The sequence below is a fragment of the Harpia harpyja genome, chromosome Z (assembly GCF_026419915.1).
Source record: "Harpia harpyja isolate bHarHar1 chromosome Z, bHarHar1 primary haplotype, whole genome shotgun sequence".
Lineage (NCBI taxonomy): Eukaryota > Metazoa > Chordata > Aves > Accipitriformes > Accipitridae > Harpia > Harpia harpyja.
This window is the reverse complement of record NC_068969.1, coordinates 12835762-12858518: the sequence shown is the minus strand read 5'-3', so window position 1 is coordinate 12858518 and position 22757 is coordinate 12835762. Positions and strand designations below refer to the sequence as shown.

General features: G+C 39.3%; 1 protein-coding gene across 1 annotated transcript; it reads right to left on the bottom strand.

The window, feature by feature from the left end:
* Positions 1–1080: 1080 nt before the first annotated feature.
* Positions 1081–22002, bottom strand: TXNRD3 (thioredoxin reductase 3). Its single transcript, XM_052777779.1, has 16 exons — positions 21777–22002; positions 14883–14943; positions 13173–13282; positions 12861–12974; positions 10911–10983; positions 9925–10044; positions 9361–9503; positions 7810–7925; positions 7476–7701; positions 7155–7247; positions 6620–6696; positions 5538–5694; positions 5229–5336; positions 4217–4312; positions 2568–2702; positions 1081–2274 (listed from the first exon to the last, which is right to left on the bottom strand). The coding sequence occupies exons 1-16, from the start codon at positions 21900–21902 to the stop codon at positions 2212–2214; spliced, it is 1818 nt and encodes a 605-aa protein (XP_052633739.1). The 5' UTR covers positions 21903–22002; the 3' UTR covers positions 1081–2211.
* Between the last annotated feature and the right edge of the window lie 755 nt (positions 22003–22757).

The window sequence follows — 22757 nt, the reverse complement described above, 5'->3', positions numbered from 1 at the left end:
AGTGCTTGTAAAGTATCACTTAGAAAGAGCTGACAGCCTGGTCAAGTTTGACATAATCTGCAATTAGTATACTGTTACAGATATGCAAGTGGTAATTATTGATCAATTAACCTGAACCTGCAAATCAAATCTGCATTTGAAATAAGACTCAATTAGTGCTTACTAATAGTAAATTCAGGAAGTTATCATTCATTGCCTTTGTTTCCTCCTTCACTTCTTCTATAACATGGCTACACAAGGTAAACTTTGCCATTACCAGTCAGTTTCTCATGATATAAAGCCTTCTGAATGCTTTATTGTTTATAAAGTTTCATTTCAGCTGTTTAGATTGCGTAAAGTCTGTAACATATTACCTGCTACTTGCTGTCCAGCCTAATCTCTCCTGACTTTTTAAAACAGCTCAGATGAGTCTGGTTCATACACTTCAACCTAGAGATTAAGGTCACTTCTGCACCACTATTATGCCTACTTTACTTCATACTGTAACATCTGACCTATTAAGAGGCAAACTTTCAGGCACGCAACATTTTGGCAGTGCCACTCAAGGTCACTGCTGCAGAAGTGATAGCAAGCAGGTGGCTCTATTAAATATTTCTGTGAGAAACCAGAACAAGCAACTCCCCAGAACCCTGCAGCAAAGCAACACCAGAAGCTCAGCAAGTGACCCCATTGCCAAGCGAAAATATTTTGCAGTACTACTAGGCACCCACAGCAAAACCTCAAAGTCTAAGTGTTATTAAATTGAACACCAGCAAGATTTGTTGCTAACACTCTAGCTAGATTCTGCTGAGCATCTTTCAGCTGTGTTGCGGTTAAACACTACAACATATGTATTTAGGATCTTCTGGAGTATACAGAAGTGGTATAACAGAGAGAATTCTGCATACTGAAATAGAAGCATGTTAGATTTCTTGAGCAAGCCCCTATATGCGGCAAGACAACTTGTTTCTCCATTTGAAAGATTACAGCATGCACAAGTCTTTAGAGGTTTTAGTACTGCATGTGATAACCAATGTAATTGAAGCACAATAAAATCTCAAGCATGCAATAACACAAACCATGAGGTCAGACACCACAAAGTGTTGTATGTATTGTTTATTGAACTTCAAATTCCATAGTACATCATAGATTAAATAGTTAAAAACTGTTTGTTTACTATCATACAATGTTCAGAACAGTCTTTCAAAACATCTCTTTGGACAAAACTAAGAGTCAAATTCAAGCACAACTGCCCCAGAGCAGAATGCTAGGGGTGGAAGAAAGCTTCCGAGTACTGACTGTACACAACACTACACAAAGCATGACAGCACACCAAGTCATTGTTCTCCACTGCAACACATGCTTCAAAGAAATTCCATACAACGCTTATTACCATCATGGGCAGGCACCTACTGTATTAGTGGGATAGGTTACTCTCAAACCCTGCTCTTCCAAGACTTCAATACTCCACATAAGAGTGGCAAGTGACAAGATCTTGCACTTATGCTCTTCAACCCTGACACACAAGATGCCTACAATTTAAATTTTTATCTTAAAGACATGATGTCACCTGAGGTCAAACAACTATGAACGTGAACAACAGCGATGTCTTAGATTACTTTGAAGTTTTAGACTGGCTGAGGTGAGAGACTAGTGCTTGAACTGCGCTGCTCAACACTACATCCTATTTGTGCCATCTTGCCTTAACTGAATATACAATTAAGTAAAACAAAACGCATCACAAGATAAATCAGTAAACTGTAAACTGTTGGCAAGAATCATTCAATTGTATATTTGTCCTCTATCTCAGGCATTTGTACAAGACATTGGAGCCTAGAAGCATTAGCTTTAAAATTTGTGCAACTTAAGAATTTCCTTCAGGAGGAGTTCAGTCATCTGACAAGACAAAGAGATCTCCCAACCTTGCATGGCAGCCATCAGTCATAGCTCACCTCACAATAAGGTTCCGAGCCAGAACGTCAAAAAAGCACAGTAGTGCTGATTCCAGGCAAAGTCAGGATTTACCATTCGAGATTTCCCTGCTGTATTACTGTTTCCATTTGCAACACACTATTTACTGAGGAAGCCTCACAAAGGCACCACTCCCAGCTGCAGCACATACAGTGGTACTGATGCAAATGTTTATTTTGCTGCAAAGCAGTTGGATGTATTAGGGCTTCCACAGAACCAAGTGTGCACAACATGAAAACATGTAAAACAGCAGGTTTAACCTCAGCAGCCCCTTTGAGTGATGTCTTGTCCTGAAGATTTTGTAATATCCATTGTAGTGAACACCTGTAAGACACCAAAAAACCAGCTTATTTACTGTTCCTCTGTATTATCATTCGCATGGCTACTGGTCTCCTCTTGTAAAGTAACAATACTAGATTTTTTGAACTGTTACAATGGAAAACAAGTTGCAGTGCACATTAACACATTTTCTATCATGTATCAGTATCTTATGGTTAGAATTTAAGCAAATACTAAATAAATATCATAAAATACAATGTAGTATTCTTTCCTTGCATCTAGGTAACCATCTTCAAAAGCAGGTTTTAAAATCAAGCTGTACCCTCCCCCTCCCTTACCTCTCCGCAAGTGGGATGGATACCAATTGTTTCATCAAGTAATTCTTTGGTGAGACCACATTTTATTGCAGCAGCAAAACCTTGGGTAACTTCACCAGCATTAGGTCCAAGAACATGAAATCCTATCACACGATTCTTTAAGACAGGTGAGAGCAAAACAGGAGTTAGTACTAGGTAAAGTTTAACAAAAGCTCTAATATGTAACTCCCACTACACTAAAAACATGTTATGCAAGCAGGTGAATAGCAGAGTCTTCACCAAAAATTAACTACTCCAAATAAAGTAGTTCTGTAATTCTTTTCAGTCCATTATAGCAGAATGAATGAGTTTTAAAATCACTGCACAGCACTAATTCAAGGATACTGCCTAAAACTAAACAGTTCTGTCAGCTGTTTTTATGATTTTATAGATATACAGTACATTTAGTACGTTCAGATTTAAAATTATTTTTCTACACTGAAATTAGGTCAGAGGACCTGTTTATATTGTTTGTTAAAAATCTGATATTGAAGAGCTTCACACTCTGTTCCTTTCCTCCTCAAGCAGTTAACAAGAAGGAAAATGAAAACATTATAGGCTTGAATTTTGAGCAAGCTGTCTCTGTAGCAAGATCCAGAGTGATGGTGGTAGGCTATAAAAACAAGTTAAAAATGGGTGTGGTTTGCTTAAATTTGCTTCATTAATTGGTTTATCAAGAGGGATACAAACAATGTTTTAAAACATTTCCCCAGGATGTTCCTATACCTTCAGAAATGTCCTAGCCCAGGTCTGCCCATGATTTACAAGACAGGATACAAATTCCTCATAATACGAGCAATTTAAATACACTAATTTACCTTACATTGTCCTCCAGCATCCTAGGAAAAAAGCCTTTCACATAGAAATCTAAATAAAGTCCTTTCTTCTACTGTGTTCTTTGAATTTAGATTATTTCCAATGAGGCTCCAATAAAAGAAGAACTTTGAGCCTTTCTGCAGACTTTGAGAAAGGGTTAGGTGGGCTGATAAGGAAAAGAGTAAGTTTACTTCCTCTTAGCTTAAAAGCCATGCTGTTTCCTCATATCATCCCTTCTTTCCAAAGTATTTTTAAACACCAAAAAATCTCCCTTTGTTTGTCTGTTCTTTCAGATAGTTTTGGGGAAAAATACCGGACAGCATTGGTACTTATTTTTTGCAACAACAAGAACCTACTGATCACTAGAAATTCCCATTTCTCATCAGTTTTCTAGGACCAACCACATGTTTTCCAAGTTTCTACTAAGCATACAAAACTCTGCACTTCATAAAGTGCAAAAACCACAAGGTCCAGAAACCTAAAGCAAGACACCAGATAGTACAGTTGCTCAAAACCCACTTGGAAGAAAAACCCTTGCGAATCTCTGCACAAATCTATCCTTAAATAGGAACTCAGGATGAATTTTCATAATGTATAAAGCTACCACTTGTGCAAACAGCTGTTCTACCAAAAAAACCCAAACCAAAACAACCAGCTCTCTCCAAATTGATTAGACCTCTTAAATACTTACATTAACTGAGTGGGTAGAGCTGGCCTCAGGCTGGTAGGCCAAATAAAAGATACTAGTCTTTTGGCTGGTCTAAAAAGAAATTTCAAGAATACACTCAGCATATCCATTTCAGCTTGCTACTTACATTGTCATGTTTACTGCAGATAATCTTTGCATAACAGGTATTGTTATCTCTGCCTGGTACTGTCCATTCAAGTGGCCAGAACAAACTGTGATAAACCTGGGAGAATGACAGGAAGAAGAGTATTAGAGTTTGATGAATTAATTCAGTCAGATATAATTCTAATTTTTAATGCCTTTCCAAATAGGTGGTTTGACATTTAACTCACTAGATTTTTATAACATATACTAGACAAGACAATGATTTTTGTTCTCCCCCCACCCCAGCCCAAGCAGTCCATCCTCCAGAAGTCAGCAGAGGACGATTTGACTCAAACCATGCACCCTTGATTTAAACACTTGATTAAAACAGCAACAGCTATAAGACACAGCATTTTAAGATCATACTTCCAGATAGAGAAGTGCTTTAGTAGTACAAAATATCTAGTTACTGTAAGTTTAAACCTATTCTGCAAAACAGTTAACAGCAGAAGCTAAATAATGCCAAGTTTATTTGAAAGATGTAAGGAGTTAAACACAAGGCAAGCAAACAGCTTTAATGAAACTCTTCAGAGAAGTGCAGAAGCCAGAAATTACCATAAAACAGGGAAGTTATGCCTGATACTCCTATAGCCACAAGGAAAGGTCAGGAAGAAATTAATTCCCAATTCAACTACAGCAAACAAGCAGAAAATAAACAGTTCATCCCAGGAGTTTGGTATATTTCAGCGGTAAAGTCTGTAATTCATGACAACAAAAAAACCGCCTACAGTTTTGCAACCTGCGTTTGGCCTCCTGAAGTCAAATGCTTCTCGGCAGCATGCAAATAGCTACGCACAATTCTAACATTATCAGGTCAGGTCCTGGATTTCTAGAAGTCCAATACCTTGCTAACAAGATGACAACACTTCCATGATCAAAGACCTATCTAGTTAACCTTCTAATCTTGTTTTAACACTATGCCTTGAGTGTAAAGCAGCAAGGCCCAAGAAAAACATTCTCAAGCTACAAGTTAAACAAGTCTTGAGTGCTCTCACCTCCAAGTTTTGTTTTCCAAATTCTTCTATGGCTCTTTCTTCAGCTAACCCACAGCTGCCGTACTCTAAAGGAGTAAACACTGTCGTTGGTACATTGATATAGTCACACTAAAAATAAAAAAACAAAATTTATATTTAGACTATGCAAGTTCTATACAGTAATAACAGGAAAAGTTGTATTAGCACTTTTTTTTGTTTTTACAAAACCCTTGCAGTGCCTACAGTCAAGTGGACAAATCAACCTGTGTTATTGCAATTTTGAGGCAAAAAGCATAGAAATAAGTTGAAGTTGTATTCTTATAGCTTTACCTTTGTGGAACTACCACCATAAAGCCTGCGGGCTAACAGTTTCCCTGCTTGAATGGCAACTGGAGTAAGTTCAAGCTTTCCATCCAATATATCTCCAATAGCATAAACATAAGGCACATTGGTTTGTTCTTCATCATTTACAGGTACTTTCCCATTCCTTTAAAACAAACAGAAAACAGAATAGAGTTCAGTACCATAGCCTTCCTTAAAGCTCAGCAAAAAACAGAGGGGAGAAGTTCTGCTACAACGATGTTACTCTAACTGCTGTGCACTTTTTATTAAATACGCTTATGCCTTTTTTTTCTTCAACCGCAAACTCTTCAGAGCATCAATTACCTCCAACTCTGACACATGGCTGAAGTCAGCATTCAGTGGGCCAGTTTTGACCTAAGCAACAGTGCATGTTTGATGACAATTAAGTTGCTCAAGACATCTTTGGACTTACGATCTTTTACTTGATAATATATTATACAGCTTGCAATATACATTTTCCCTATGGGGAAAAAAAGAGCTGCAACATCACTCACATATTTAAGTTGGCTTAGTAAGTTGTTAGCTGCTGCAACCTGATCTTAATTTTTTCTTTCTCCTGCACAACATAATCCAGCCCTTCCTTTGTACCAGTTTTGCACTGACACCAGGGAGAAACAAGAAAAAAGTTAAATCTGTAGGAAGCAAGTAGTTTGCTGCCTCTTAAAATCCCTAGACTAACTTGCCACATGAGCTGAATAAAACATTTAATTTAAGAGAATATTAAACTGTAGTTTCTAAGTAAATAAAGCAAATATATTAATCTATTCCTTAAGCACAGTGGGTATTAACGCATGGGCATTAAATCAGAATAGTTTTTACAAAATACATATTAAAGAAATAGAGTTAACAGACAACAGTGCTCAAATCCAGGAGAGAAAAGGTTTTAACGGTTCACATAATTGCCAGGTGTAAGAGTGAGGATTTAAAAAAAAAAAAAAAAGCATCAGTATCATTAGGTTGGTGGGTTTTTTTGTTTTTTTTTTTTTTTTTAACCTCTTTAAAAATATCACTGCATTCAGTGTGGTTTAAAGGAGTTGAGCAATACTCACTTCTCATTGATTTTGACACCAATTGTCTCTAAACCAATGTTTCTGGTACATGCATCACGACCAATGGCTATCAAAACCTAAAAAACCAAAATTAAATGCAATAATTTTATGCAAGAAAAGCATAATCAGCATAACACTCCCTTTGGTCTTTTTCTGAAAAAACTGTGAAGCAAACGATGGAAGTAACTTTTCCAAAAATTGTTTGAAAGAGCCACAAACAGTTAAGGCTCCTCCATGTGCAACTTCTTTCAGAGATGCAACAAACAGCAAAACATTAGTATCAGAACAAAAATAGAAGCAACAACACTGTTCAGATGAACTACATTCCAGGCATGTAAAGTTTCACCCATTCTGCTGACAGGGCTCAAGTGAAGACAAATATTGAATTTTCATGTTTTTTTTCCTGTCAGTAATTTATGTGAACAATTTTGCAAGCAAGATTTCCCTTTATTTTTTTCCTGAACAACTTTTAAAGCATTTTAATACATTTTCATGTGCTGCTATATTCAGTTATTTCAAATCCAGAAACACTTACAGTGTTATATTCTTCTTCAAAGATTTCTGGTCCCTCAGTAGACTTTGCTGTCACTTTCAGTCGTCCAGGCATGCCTTCCTCCAGCTGTTCAACCTGTATAAATATTTGTAACCTTAGAATGACCTTAAGCAGCAGAGCTCACTTACATTGTCACTTCAAATTTTGACCTACCAATCTATCATTCAGCACTAAAACCAGCTTAATCTCATAAAAAATTTATTCCTGTACAGAGCCAAAGCCTTCCCAGACAGCACGTACATTCTACATGTGCTGTTTAAAGTAATTTTGCATGGAGAGAAGAAACCTAAAGAAAGCACTTGCCTGAACAGGTACAAACTTCCTGATGAACTTTACGCCATGTGTTTCCATGTGAGCACCTACTCTTTCTGCCATTTCTTGGTCAAAACCCCGAAGAAGTATGGAACGCACCATCACTGTGACATCTAGACCTAGACCAGCAAGAAATCCTGCACACTCTAGAGCCACGTAGGAAGCACCCACAACTAGAGTTTTGCCAGGGCAGTAAGGCAGGGAGAAGAGGTCATCACTAAAAAGAAAGGAAGTATAAGTTACAAGGTTCTTTCAAAACAAGCTTGTTTGTCTTTGCAAACACTAGAGCAGACAAAGGTCAGTCTATTATGCCTTTTCATCTCACCTTGTAATACAGTATTCTTTATCTCCAGGGATACCCAGATATCTAGGCCTTTCTCCTGTTGCCAGGACAAAAGTCTCTGCTGTGTGATAGGTTACTTGTCCTTTTCTATTAGTTGCCTGTTTATATAGACACAGTTAAGAAAGTCTTTATCAGAGGAACAGGTTTTAAGATAAAATGAAAAAAAATACGTAATCCTCCCCTTAAATATTGTGAGTATGTCTACGAATCAAGAACAAGCAGTTTCAAACAAGAACTAATCCATTTAGAGAAGCCGTGCAGGTCACTGAAGAACAACAGGTTTAAACTACAAACTATCAGGCTTTTCTCACATTAGTTAGAGCACTTAAAATGATTTACTCTTTGAATCCTGTCCGTTTCAACTACTCATTTAGATTGAATTGTTTATAACAACTTCACTTTCAAGTTATAAAAAGCCACAACAAATTAAGCCCCACCCTGCCCCCCACTTCCAATAAAAGGCCAACAGAATGCTAGTGGCAGAATATCATCAATTAGTTCTTAGGATAATGTAGAAATTAAAAAAAAAAAAAAAGTATCTAGTTACATGATTTCAGAGGGCCTAAGACACAACCTTAAATGAATTCAAACTAATTTGACCTCTAGAGGCCCTTGGTCTTGGGAAATTTCATCTTGCCAATGCATCTCAAAATCTGACCTTCACTCTTGCTCTTCAGTTATTTTCCAACACAGATGAAGCTAAACTTCCTCCCCATCAAGTCATCAGGTAATTCAGGTTGGAAGGGATCTCAGGAGGTCATCTAGTCCAACCTCCTGCTGAAAGTCTTTCTGTTCTACTTCATTTATAGACTAAGGACACTTAAGTAGATGACCTGCATACCTGGACACTAGAACAGTTGGTAGATAAGTTGAGCATACTACTATCTTTTCGATGCTGGTCTCTTGGTTTGAAACTCATGTAGTTCAGCCTTCATAAACTCATATTGAAAACAGACAACTACACACACTGAACAAACAGTTGTCTTCAATATGCACTTCTTCTAAGTTAACCTTGCTACAATATGATCACATACAGCAAGATTGCCAGCACACGTTTTGTCTTGCAAAACTGACAGTATAATTCTTATGCTGATACAGCATAAGGTTCTAGCAGCGCTGTTACTCAAGCACTTAATCTGAATTTAATTTCAATAGTTTTTATGCTTTAGTATGAAGATTTTCCAAGTGGCAAAATCATACAGCTGAAGTTTTTTTCCTCCCCCCGCCCCCCCAGCTGCTGACATCAGTCATGAAGTTAGCAACCAAGACCACCTTACTCTATTCATGCAAGACCTAAGTTTACAGATATCCACATTACTCTTACATAACAGTTACTAGGTTTGCAAACACTGTGGCATGTACTAAAGTACAATAATAATTTGAATCAATAACTTATTTCACAAATGAGTTTTTAACTTCAGTTGACTTAAGTTGGCAATGTCAAGATTAAGCCTTTTCCTTTTTGGATTTTAAAAGGCAGTTTTAGAAAATGAGTTTTCCCTCCCAACTAAATGTTTTAAACACAGCACGTACCTTAATTTTGTGTGGTTCAATGAATTCTCCATACGAATTGAGGTATGTCACAGACTTCTCTCTTAAGGACACTCGATATCCCCAGTTTAAAGAACCAATGTAGTTTTGAATTGCTTCTACCATGATCTCCCAGTTGTGTTTAACTGAAACAAGACATTAATTTCATATTTAAAGAAATCAAAGTGCAATGAACTGTTAAAGAAAAACTGAAGTCTTATTCATTGTACATCATGCTAAGAAAACAACATTATAATCAGTAATGAGGATACATATTAAAGACTTGTTCTACTACGCTAATATTTACCTGACTTATTACTATCTGAAATAAGCCCATTCTAGAAGTTCTTTCATTTAATTCAGATTCATTTTTTTCAGGGAACAAAACACAATGAGCTTTCAATCCTAAAGCTTTCTATGACTCAAGGAGGAAGATGCCTTCTGATTCACCCAAGAAAACTACTGAACTCTGCCCTCTATTTTACTAAGCCCAAAGTACAAAAACAATCTTAAGCTCAGAGTCTCATCTGTACACTGCTTTGGTCTGTCCTCTGTGTTCTTACTAACCTTGCTCTTCATACTGCCATCCATATTTCCTTGAATCTTGCAGTGCCTGACCGAGAAGTGCTGCTTGATGCATTAGCTTCTTAGGAATGCAACCGACATTTACACACGTTCCACCAAGTCCTAAGATGGAAAGAACCATATTATTTATGCTTTTACTATCATGTGCTTTGTATAATCACCCATATATCAGTTGGTGATGTTTGCTATAGCCACACGAGAAACATGAAATTTCTGTTGTAAGAAACATTTTAAAATACAATGAACACACTAAGCTTACAAATTTGTATTCAGTTTAAGAGGTTACTTGACTCATTGAACCACTAAGGGTATAGCGTATTGTCTTAAACATAGACCCAGAATACCTACTCCACAGTACTTCAGATTTTAGTCAGATTGGCAAGTAAGCAAGGCAAAAAGCCCAGAGTTTGTAGGCTTCAGTATCACCTATTATGTGGAATTTGAAATATGTCTTTGTTTGAAATCTTGGCTATGAAAGCACATTCATACCTTGACGCAATAAAGCTTGGTGAATGAAGTTCCTCACTCATTCTCAACTGCCAATAGCATTAATAAGGTCAGACAGCAGCTATCTTTAATTATGGAAAGGTGAGGCATGCATAGCCATACTGTTCTAGGGGTAGCCTAGGTCAGTTGTCCATGAAATAGAACTAGATCCAAAAGGCAACCTCCCCCCCCTGCCCCAAGCATGAGAATGTGAACATGCAGACACACTACCCAGACACAATTTGGAAGTGAACAAAACTAGAACAACATTTGACAAAGAACTGAGAGTTAGAAATGCACAAAACACAAATAACTGTCCAGAAAAGCAGGCATGCCAGGAAAACAACTCGTTTATTATCTGTGTTCCAGAATTACAGGAATTCAGCCACAATTTCTAAGAATACAAATCCATAATATCTAACAACTCAGTATGTATCACTGGCACTCAAAACATCATAAAATACAAGTTAACTGAAGCCTACCCCATGAGGTTCCGAGAGGCGTTGGAACAACATAATCTAATACCATTACTTTCTTTCCCAAGGCAGCAGCTTCCTATAAAAGACAGAGACAAGTCAGCATTACTGAACTTTTGCCTGACCAAGAAAGCCTGTCTGCTCATTTACAGTCACGATATACTTAGCACTAATAGAAGGCTCATTTGCTACTTAGTGTCATTATCACATATGGCTCTTCCACCTCCTTCACTAGACAAAAATTTAAATCCCTCAAAAACTATTACTTTCCTCCAAACTTTGAATGGATGCTTATGTTCAATGCTGCATCCATATCATCCCACATTGTCAAAAGCCATGATCTGAAGAGGGTACGAGATAGGCTTATCAGCCTACGATCATCTTCTACCTCACCCAAAGAAATATTTATGCTGTTAGCTCTCCTTTTCTCTCAGGAGGGCAGGACTGACTTGGCATGTTCATGAATGAATGAAAAAAAAAAAAAATGACATTAATAAACTGGAGACAGTTCAATGGAGGACCACCAAGATGCTCAGGAGGCTGGAGCACATGCCCTATGAGAAGGGTGAGGGAATTTGACACATTCAGTCTGAAGAAAAGGTGGATTTGGAGGGAACCCAAGAGCAATGTTCCATTAACTACGAGAAGGTCATTAAGATGACTGTGCCAGGCTGTTCACACTAGTGAGTAGTGGAGGGACAAAAGACAATGGCCGTAAGTTGAAACAAGATAGTTTCAGACTGGATATAAGGAACTTTCACACCATGAGGACACTCAAGCAGTGAAACAGGTTTCCCAGGAAGGCTGTGCCATCTCCACCCCTGGCTATTTTCAAGGCCCAAGTGAATGAGGTCCTGCATAATCTTGTTTGACCTCACAGTTGACCCTGCCTGGAGCAGAAGCTTAGACTAGACATCCTCCTAATGTCCATTCCAACCTGAATAATCCTACAATACTCTATCCAAGGAATTACCAGGCACTTGATTTAATCTACCCATTGTTTGATCTTTCAAGGGCTTGGATCAAATCTTTAGGTGTCTCAAGTCTGTTTAAGAACTCCTGCACAATCCTGGCTCAAGCAAGGTTTAGCCAACTATCTTGTATTCTGTGAATACCTGACTTGTCCCACTCTGAACAGTTTGGTAATTATCACCAAGTGTATAACTGATGTCCCAGAAGGCACTGCAAAGAAAGATCTGGAGCATTCTGAAAATGCCCAACTGGCCAATTCAAGAATTCAGTTGTCACCTTCTTCTGCCTGCCTTATATTTATCTAGTGAAAGTTGCACTGTTGTGTTGCTGTATTGTTGTACAGCAACTGCCAACGCTGTCAAGAATAACCATAAACTGACAGTTAGGATACCTGACAGAGGTGGGAAGCCTGTGTTCAAATTCCTCAGGTAGAAGAGAAAACTGAATCCATACCTTAGGTCCTGAGGCACTCTGAACAACAGCTAATTGTGTAAGAGGAACACAATCTCTATTACCATTTCCGAAAAAGCAGCTAGAAATAGAACTAAAAAGTGAACCAGTTCCTTGAGAGAACAGCTGAAAGCACTTCATTTTAGGTGACTGGTGATCCTGAATCCTAAACAGTCAAAGTACTTCACGAGTAGCCTTTAAGTTTTCCAGATTACTGTTTGCAAGTGTTAAAGTGCCTGTGTACTACACATGAAGAGCAGATACTTAAACTTCTAGTTCCACCCTCAGCCAGGAACCTAAAACCTATTATTAGGATTGAGACCTGAATAAACATTGGCTAGAAACTGGTCCACATAGACCACGATCTCGTAAGTGAGCATATTACTAGACTAATACTGATTCATTAATTAACAAGTTGAACGGTAACAATCATCAAAATATAGACTGTTTCATACTACTGTGATTAATAGAGAGACTAACTTTTGAAGAATTTTCATATACAACCTGTTCTTTAATGCAATTTTCACATCATACCTTAGAACACGCAAGTCCACCTGAGCCACCACCAATAATAATGAGGTCATAATCATAAGGTTCTGTATCTTTGCTGTCCCCAAGAAGTTTCTGCAGTGATCCATCGTGATAAGCCTGGGAGAGTTTAAAAAAAAAAAAAAAAAAAGAAAAGAAATTACCACGCACATTTCTGAGCAAACAAAAACTGAGTGACATTGCCCTTTCTGCCCCAGATCGTCCAGTCTAGTATGTCACACAAAATTTAATTATGATCAAACAGCAAATTCACTCTGTAGTCTTGTCAATTTCCAGCTGATTTTAAAGAAAAGTTACCTGGTAAGTTGAATCACAGCCACCTATGTGAGTTCCATTCACAAATACATTAGGCACTGTCCTCTGATTAGTTAGCTCTGCTAACACTTGCTGAATACTGGGTCCATCAGCTAAGAATAAAAGAAAGAGGTACATTACAGAACAATTTTCAAGAAGGGAGTGTTTAAGACAACTGAAGCATTAAAGGTTTGGACTGCAATATAGTGTAGGCCTGCCAAGAAAACAATTCTATTATAAGCATCACATTTGTAGACTTCCTGAACATAAGCAAGTCTTCAGAAACCACTTCTCAGAAGAGCATGCTTAAATACCGAGAATAAATTGGTGCTTCAAGCCATAATTCTACAGAATGGAGTAAAGTTGTAGCAATAGAGTTTAGTCCCTGTATATCCTGGATTCTTATCAGTCTCTTCCTGACAGTGTCACACTTGGTACTACACAAAAATAATTTTCCAGATATCACAAGAGATCATACAGACAGCTTTTCTCTCATGAGAATTGCCTGGTTTTGGAGTATGTTCTGTGTAAGTGCACGTAGTTTTGCCCAGCAGCTTTGTATTATGAAAATATGGGGATGGGAAGAATGAACATGCTCTTCTACTTACCCTAAGGCTACCTTCAGACCTTTTCTACCCATCACACTGTCTTAAACCTTCCAGTTTTAAGATTAGCATTGCCCGACCTGACCTGTCACCTGAATCATCAGCACCTACACACAGGCTCAATTTGGATCTCTCAACAGTTGTCCAGCAGTAAAAGTGGGAAGGAAAATTTAGTAATCACTTTGACTAAAATCTTTTTACTCCAAGATCATATCTACTTAGTATCAGTAATCAGAACAAATGCGAGGGAAATACATTATCAATTAGGAGTATTACAGAAAAAAAATGACTGTGCATTGTACTTTACATATCTTGGGGTATAATTAGTTCACAATATCATAACTTTAATAAAAAGTAAAAATAAGTAAGAAGAGATGCTACTGATCAATAAATAAGTACATTTTTCCCAAACACTGTTTAGGCACAAACACTTCAAAAAAGCATTAGCACTTTAAAAAAGCATTGGAAACTAAGCTTTGTACAGAAGAAAATTGATAATACATATTCAACAGCTTACCAACAGTGCAATTAAGAATTTACTAAGAATTATGTTAGAAACTACTACTTCTTAAAACTACATTAAAAGCTACATGCATTACATACATGTATGCATAAATCACTACACATGTACTAAAACTAAAGCAGCTTGGGCTTTAAAAAAAACCAACAACATCAAACTAGTAACAGCCAAGGTACTGGAATTTACCCTTCCTTCCAATGACTCAGCAACTTTCCCTATAAAGGTCACCCATATATCAAGTCAAACATTAACAATTCATCTAAGGCCACATAAGAACCTGAGGTAGGAGAAAAATTCCACAGGCTTTTCCCCCAAAAGACAGAGCTCCTCAGAGAAAAATCAAATCTCACACCCTCTATCAGTTGATGATTTGTACAGAAAGAGTCAAAGCCTTCAGCTGTATTAAAAACACATCCTGTATTAAAATCCACATTGAAGCCTAATTGCTTTTATCTCTGTGTATATTAAAACTGATTTTAATTGTTTTATTTATCCTCCAGTTAGTTCAAGACAGCTTAAGGAGTCATGCAGTCACCCATTTTTAGTTACATTAAGCAGCACGTGATAGATTTTCTTTCTTCTACTTACCAGTTACATCAAGTTCCAAAGCATAGTACTCCACATGCATAGAACGGAAGAGTTCTTTCACCTACAACAGAAACAGACACAATGCCAATGCAAAGGTTTCACAAGATCTGACACACAGCTCACGGTGTCAACACTTGATTGTTGGACATACAAAGGTAACTTTTAAGCCTCAGTTATTATGCTTCAAGGGCCTAGCCCTACATGGTTTTGGTAAAGTTTGGCACTACTTCTATGTTTTGTATGTTCCTCACTTAAACCCAGGCTATTTAACAGCACTCAGATTAAGCATCCCACGTCACAGCAACCTTCCAATAAAAGTTTCATTACCTTAAGAAAAGTTTCTATATAGAATTTGCTTAGCTGCAGACTTCTCCATCTCTGACAGAGACCACAAGCCATGAGAATAACTGCCATATGGAAAAACCTCAAGAAGAGAAATAAAGTAGCAGCCAGATTCCCTGATAGTACTCAGGAAAGAAAGAAAAAAAAACAGGAGTAGAGGATAACATGCAAAACAAAACGCTGTCAAGTAAATAAAAAAAAAAAAAAGAAGAAAAAAAAGAGTGCATTATAAAAAGCTCCAGAAAAGGTAATACTCCCCAAGTGTACTCAGCACTAGGACAGCTCATGCCTACCAGCCCTGAATTCACTTCTGGTTGCTGTACTTCAGAAAAGTTTTAGAACAAGCATGGAACAGTTACTGTAAGGAGTTAATGAGTTGGGTTTAACATAAAAAAGATGAGGAAAGAAATAGCTGTGTTTAAATAAATAATTGACTACCTCAAGGAAGAAAAGAAGCAGTGGTGGATGGAATAAGAACTAATGGTCTTGAACTGCATCAAGAGATTGAGATTAGACTTTAGGAAAAGTTTTTCCTAACAGCAAGACACTGGAATGTATTGCCTAGGTAGATGACAATCTTAATCACTGAGTGGCTTCAAAGTACATGTCAAAAGTGTTTGAACTACAGCTTCTGCTACCCTGAGGCATGGGACAAGACTAGATGATCTCTTGAACTTTTTTCCAGCTCTGATTCTTGGTTTGCTTTTTAACAACATCTGCCTCAGCCTTCAGGATCAGGCAGGAGTGGTTCTAACTTGTTTGCCATTGTTTTACTAAATCAGTCATATCTTGCTTGTGAAATACTGAGGGAGTTAATATCAGAATGTAACAGTTACATTTTTTAACCTTTTAAATTGCTATTCTTCTCCTTTAAGCAGAAGAAGCATTCTGAAGATGCTTGGTCATTAAAAGGCTGCTTTTCTCCTGCATTGCCATGAACAAACTCAGGTACAGTATCACTAGAACATGTCCTAGAAACACATTTCATGCATACAGAAGTCAGCAATAAATAAAAGAAGTCTATAAACAAGCCTAGTCTTAAAAAGAAAAAACCAACAAACATCCTAAATGACAACTTAGTTGAGATTTACTGCCCACCACGCTGCGCCCCCCCCCCCCCCCCCCCCCCCCCGACAGAGTTCTGGGTGTTTTTCTAACATCAGTTCTGGATGGATAGAGTGTACCATTACCAGATTCAAATCAGGTAGCCTTTTAGAACTGAGATTTTTACAGTAACATCGTTTGTTAAACTGGCAGTATTGAAACTGTGAACTGTCCTTCCAGATGGACAACACCATACCTCATGACACAGGATGCAGTATTACATATGGCAATATTTACTCCTTTGAAATATAATTTGCAGGCTTACCCATGCAAATAGACATTGTAAGGCAATGCATAAAAAAAAAAATCTGCTTTAATCATAACTATCTGGATGTGAAAACAGCTCTAGCAAGAAGCACTAAATGTCTGTGTGATGGATCCACTTGCCAGCATGGAGCCTGAACAATGAAGCACACTAAGTTGCTGCCAATTCAGAAGAAATCTTTTACAACCAGCTTTCTGATGAACCTCAAATTTATTGACAGCACTTCACTAAGAGTGAGTTGAGTCACATCTAATAAGCTTAAAGATGTCAAACACACGATGAATAAAATGTTTTTAATGTTGCTGTGATCAATGCTGTTACTATGCCAAAGGCTGAGTATTCCAGTGCTTTCTGCTGAGTTTCAGCTTTATGCAAACATAAAGCTTTTGTATTCTGTACCACCTACATGGCAAGTTTCTTACCACATCATATATCAACCATAATATAAAAAAATAAGCTCTGCTTGTATAACTGATTACATTAGTTCTACAATTATAGAATAATTTAAGTTGTAAGGGACCTTTGGAGGTCATCTGATCCAACTCCCTGCTCAAGGCAGGGCCAAATGTGAAGGTTGATCAAGTCGCGCAAGCACCATCCACTCCAGTTCTGTATATCTACTAGGACAGAGGTACCATAACCTCTCTGGGCTGTTCCAATGTTTGACAATCCTCACAGTAAAGAATTTCCATTTTATCTCACTGGAGTATCTCTCGTTGCAACTTGTATTTATTGGCCCTTGTCCTTTCACTCTGCAACTCTGAGTCTGGTTGTCTTCCCACTTGGTAGCTGAAGACAGCAACTAAAATCCCTCCTTAGCCTTCTCAAGATTGAACAAACTGAGCTCCTTCTTCACACATCCTGTGCTCCAGTCCTCTAACCATCTAGGTGGCCCTAAAAACTTTTGTCCTAAACTCACCATTCCCTTCTGGCTTGCTTACTGGAATGACTATGGTTATGGACTGAATCAAAGTCAAACAGCAGTAGAACTGTTCCAGACCTCCTGCTCTGCAACTGCTGTTACAAAGCCCAAGCTGAATGCCATGAAAGATCTAAAAAGCTAAGCTTAAAGGGATTGCTACTATGAAGTGTAAGCTAAGAATGTGGAGGGAAGTCACAAAATTGGCTATTTGGCTGCTGGTTTAGTTTGCAGCAAAGCAGCAGGGTAACAGACAAGTTTCCATCAGTGTTTTGTTTTTTTAAAAAACTGCTAAAATATTGTAACAGCATCTGGCAGAGGTGAGGACAGGAGAGAGAACATTAGTAGAACAAGAAAGGATTACACTCAAGAAAGGACAGATTTAAGACAATGCATTTAGGCAACCTTTATTCTCTACTGAAGATATGGAGTAGAGAAAAAAATCAGACAAGTGTCAGCATCCTAATTAGAAATAGCTATGGCACTTTATACTTATGAATAGATCATACTTGTGTTGTGCTAATGAAACAGAAAGAAAGAAAAGTAACAAGTATATGATCAGTTACGAAATCTTCAATACAGGCAAGAGATAATAGATTATTTCAGTTTGGAAAAGAAAATGATTAGGAGGAGTAGAAAGATAACACACACTAATCATGAGTAATATCTAGATAAGGTGAACAGGAAATGATTTCTGAGAAATACTCACTGGAGCAAACAGCAACAACTGCATCTACCAGAAAACAATTTTGAAATTAAAAGGAAGTAAACTTTCCATGCAATAAACAAACCAGAAAACTTATTGCCACCTGACATTGTAAAAGCCAAAATTAAAAGGAGATCAACAGCTATTAGACCAACTAATGAAAGAAAGATCCACTGAAAACTTTTAACTCAATAAAACTAATACAAACTCAGGTCAAGAAATTCTTGAGCCACACAGTGCTGGAAACTTCAGTAACATAATAGGAAATTTCCTTCCTTATACCCCAATCCTAAAAATGTAATTTCTCCAACAAGTGTCTGGGATGGGATACTAGGTTGTATTGCCACTGATACAACCATTTACTTCCCTTCTGACCAGTGCAATGGCCTTATTTACCTACTAAATCCTTCCAGTTTTCACAAAAAGAGAGACTAGAAATATTTCCAGATATTATTAAACAGTAGACCAATTTCTCAGTTTCAGAGAAATTATGTAACACTTTACAAAACTCTTCCTGGAGCTACTTTCTGTCACTAGGGTAGCTAAGCAGGTTTGAAATAGCTTCATACAGTAAAGTTAAGTAATAATGGTATGTCCTAGGTCTGCTGTTGCACATATCAGCTAACATTCTATAATAGCTAGAGCTGAATTGACCAGAAACCCCTGTGGATACAGAATGTAATCGGTAATAGCGTAACATATAACTAGAATAACCAGCAACTTCTAGGAAACCACAGTTGTTGCTCTTAAAATAAATTCAACATATCACAGTGTTCAGACTTGGCAATTTTTCATGCTAAAACCCTATGTTTTCTTTATGCATTTCTATCTTACTTACTATTAAATCTTTTCAGGGTGGTAAGAAACTAAAGAACAGTCAAGTTAAGTTATGACAAGAAAGTCATTCTAACACCACCCCCTCTCCACTACTGCCTTGCTAAAGCAATTGAACAATAAATTGCATTTGCTGAAAAAGAACTGCACAATTGACTAGTCACACTACTAGCTAAACTGAACAGAATCAACTACTTAATTCATTTAGAGAATTTATTGCAGTGCTTTTCTGAAGGAAAGCACAATCTTAATTTTCTTCCAGCATGGCTACCTGCATTTGAAATAAAGAATTCTTCCCACCCTCCAAATCAGGTCCTTCTAGAGCACGAGTACTCTCTGCACTAGCACTAAACATCATCCATTTTTCCATTAATCCTACCAAAAGCACATTACTAACAACCATCCACAGTAAAAGACAGACACACTGCACACTATTCATATCTGTCTGTCTTCAAGAACTCAAAAACCTATGTGATTACAGACTAAGTACCCAAGCTGTAACTACATTGTCAAATTATATCCACTTCATTAATTCTACAGACTAGATCAGCTAGCAAGAATGTTGCATTACCCATTGTTCTCCCATTCCTTTCACTATTTTCTAAGTCTTTGGTGGGAGGGGTTGTTCATACTCATACTGCTGCAGGTATTTCTCTGTTTCATCACTTGATGTCTCACATGTGGCTTCCTTCTGTCATAAGCTTTCTTCTAATTCTCTCTCCGCAATAAACACCTCTTCTACATGTTTTCTTCATTATATTACCTTTCTCTTCCGTTCCAAATGGGAAAGTAAGCCAAGGAAATCTGCCTACTAGAGCAATCAGCTCTTCCTCCCCACACCCACCAAGTTTATCACCTGTTCCTTCACAAAGATTCATATCGGGTCTTTCAACTCTCCCTCCTAGAAAGAGCCATGAGAGAGGGCCCTCCTACTCACGATATTCGTTCTTCCCCCTTCCAAGACAATAAAGATAATATTCCTCATATCTGATTGTTTCCCTGAAGCAAGTAATCCTGCCTAATAGAGAAGCTCTGAACAGATGCAGGAAAGAACATTAATCTGGAATTTAATTACTGGACTACAATCAAGTCTAATTTTCCCTTAAGCTCCTTGTGTTAGTCTAGCCCCACTGCAATACCAGAAATAGATGAAGGAAAAGGTTGCAAGGTTTAAAGAGTTACTATGCCATTGTATGATCTCAAAAACACTGGACTGAGTGCCACACATATCAACACTTGAGCAATCATGATCACTAAAAGCACACATAGCAATATAGATGGGCACGACTAAGCATTTCTCAATGGACAGCACTTAAGTCCTCAACAAAAGGATTTCTCTTCAACAGAGGATAACATTTTTGACAAGTGGATTAGACTTGAGCAAGACTCCAACCCTTCATTAGCTAAAACTTCCACTGAGTAAGTTGGTAAGTAAGCAAATTTTAGAAGGATTTGAGCTGCCTACTATGCTATACTATCTTTCTGCCAAAACATTCTTGGAGAAAAGGCATTGGTTTTGCCTATTCTCTTATACACAGAAGCCTCCTTTCCCAAAACCTCAGTTAAGTTGCCAGTGAGATAGGATATATTCATTTACATTTTCTACAACAGGGTCATAGTATCTCCTCCCTCACAAGAGCTACGGGAACTAAACCTAATCTACACGTGGGAGTGCAGCTTCTGAGTGTCTTCCTGGCTGTCAGTTCCACTGAGGAACACTAGGACTCGATCCCACAGTTCCAATTATGTTTTTCCACCATGGCTACATCGAATATGGTACCATAAGGTTTACCTAACATTTCATAACATGCTCTTTGTAAACATGCAAGAATCACAATGCCTACAAACACCCAGATTCTGTATGGGCTATGACTATAATGGGATGGTATCATAAAATTCTAATTAAGATCCTGTTTTTCTTTAATGACTCTGGCTCACTAGCTACAGCTACCCTGTGATGTTGGTGCATAACCAGGGCTAGAAAAATATTTTTCTCTAAACATCACCATTAATCAATAGTGTTTTGGTTTTTTTTTTTAAATATGCATTATGGCCAGCATTTAGAACTTACACTCTTGCTATAGAGTCAATCTTCTCCCTCAAATTCAAAAAGAGCAGAAAACTCAACTTATCCCTCCCCAGGGATGTAACCTGGACAAAGCTGAACACCAACGTGGTGCTCAAACTTTCACTAAGCAACACAACCAGCACTCTGATCTTCAAGTAACAGATACAAAAGCTGTTTAGCAGAGGAAAAAGCACACTGCGCGCAACTTCCCACACATTCACCTACCCCTCTGATCGCGTGGCAAAGGGAAATAACTACCAAGGACGCCAGTTAGGATCTTTGCCTCACTTCAAGCCCGATATGGGAGTTTCCAAGGGGTGGCACACAGCGCTTAACTTCAGTGGGGTGGATACGGGACTACTCCTGTACGCTCTAAACCCCAAGGGTGCCGTCGCAAGAAGCAGCATCCCCGCAACGCCTGCTTTCCAGCCCTCTTTCCCTTGCGCACTTCCCCCGGCCCGGGGCGGGCCGCCAGGCGTGCGAGCGGGCGCCCTCAGGGCAGATGTCTCTCGCCTCACCAGGCCTGCCTCCTTCTCGCGGCGAGACGAGGGGAAGCGGCTCTGACAGCCCCCCCCCCCCCCGTTCTGGCGGCTGCCGCCCCGAGCAGAAGGCCCGCGGAGGAGAGCGCGCCGAGGTGACTCCCGCCGCCCCCTCACCTTATTGCAGTAGGGGCAATAGCTCTTGCTGAAGATCATGACGCGGTGGGAGGCGATGAGGGTCCGCACTCGGAGCTTCAGGCCGTCCCAGTCCGGGAGCTGGGTCTGGCCTGGCGGCGGCGGCATGGCAGGGCCGGCGGCTGAGGCGAGGAGCTACAACCGCCCAGCGCGCGCCCCGCTCACCCAACGGCAACAGCGCACACCCAACGCCCGCACCGACCCTCAACCTCACCCCGCCCCTTCCGGAGCGAGGAAGGTGACGAGCCGGACCGACCTATCCGCAGGGAGGGGGGGGCGGCAAAATGCCAAGGAGAGTTTTCCGCCCTGCCTGTCAGCCACACGCACTATGACTCATTGTAAAATAACAAAAAAGCGGCTTTATACCAGAGACAGAAGCGTTACTATTTACCTAAAGGTGATATAGAGGAGGATAAACTTGCATTTTTTTAAGACACCCCTTCCCTCTGAGGGGCAGGATGGAATAACCCAAGCGGAGGGAGACGAGAGAGCGCATGCGCAGGGGGCATGCCGAGGCGGCGGGAGGGCTGCGCTGGTCCCGGTGGGTGCTGGGGCGGTCTCTTGCGTGGGGAGCCTGTCCCGCGGCGCCTCCAAAGGCTGAGGAGGACAAATAGTTCCAGCCGGGAGCGACTGGAAGGGAAAGAGGGGAGCTGGGGGCTGGCTCGTTGGCCTTTCCCGTTCTCACCTCACGGACCGTCCGGTCCCGAGGTGGCGGCCATCGCCCCGTGTCCCGGCGTGGAACAAACACCCGCGGCGGGGGCCGGGGGCGCAGGTTTTGTCCCTCCTTGGTGCCCTATAAATTAGGGCAAAGTGGCGGGGGGAAAGTTGCCTTCAACTGGGAGAGAGCAGCTTCCCCCCATCTGCCTTCACCTGCTGCTTGGGTCTCTTACACACAAAGGGGAGAAAAGGGGTAAAGGTGGAGCTTCTCCTGTAATAAAATGGATTATGGCTTGAGAAGACGTT

Excerpts from the sequence above, each read along its gene's own strand:
- TXNRD3 (XM_052777779.1), bottom strand. The coding sequence starts at position 21,902 with ATGCCGCCGCCGCCAGGCCAGACCCAGCTCCCGGACTGGGACGGCCTG. Across the intron at positions 7,926-9,360 it reads TTGAACCACACAAAATTAAG|GCAACTAATAGAAAAGGACA; the intron begins GTACGTGCTGTG and ends CTATATAAACAG. Across the intron at positions 5,337-5,537 it reads ATGGTGGTAGTTCCACAAAG|TGTGACTATATCAATGTACC; the intron begins GTAAAGCTATAA and ends TTTTATTTTTAG.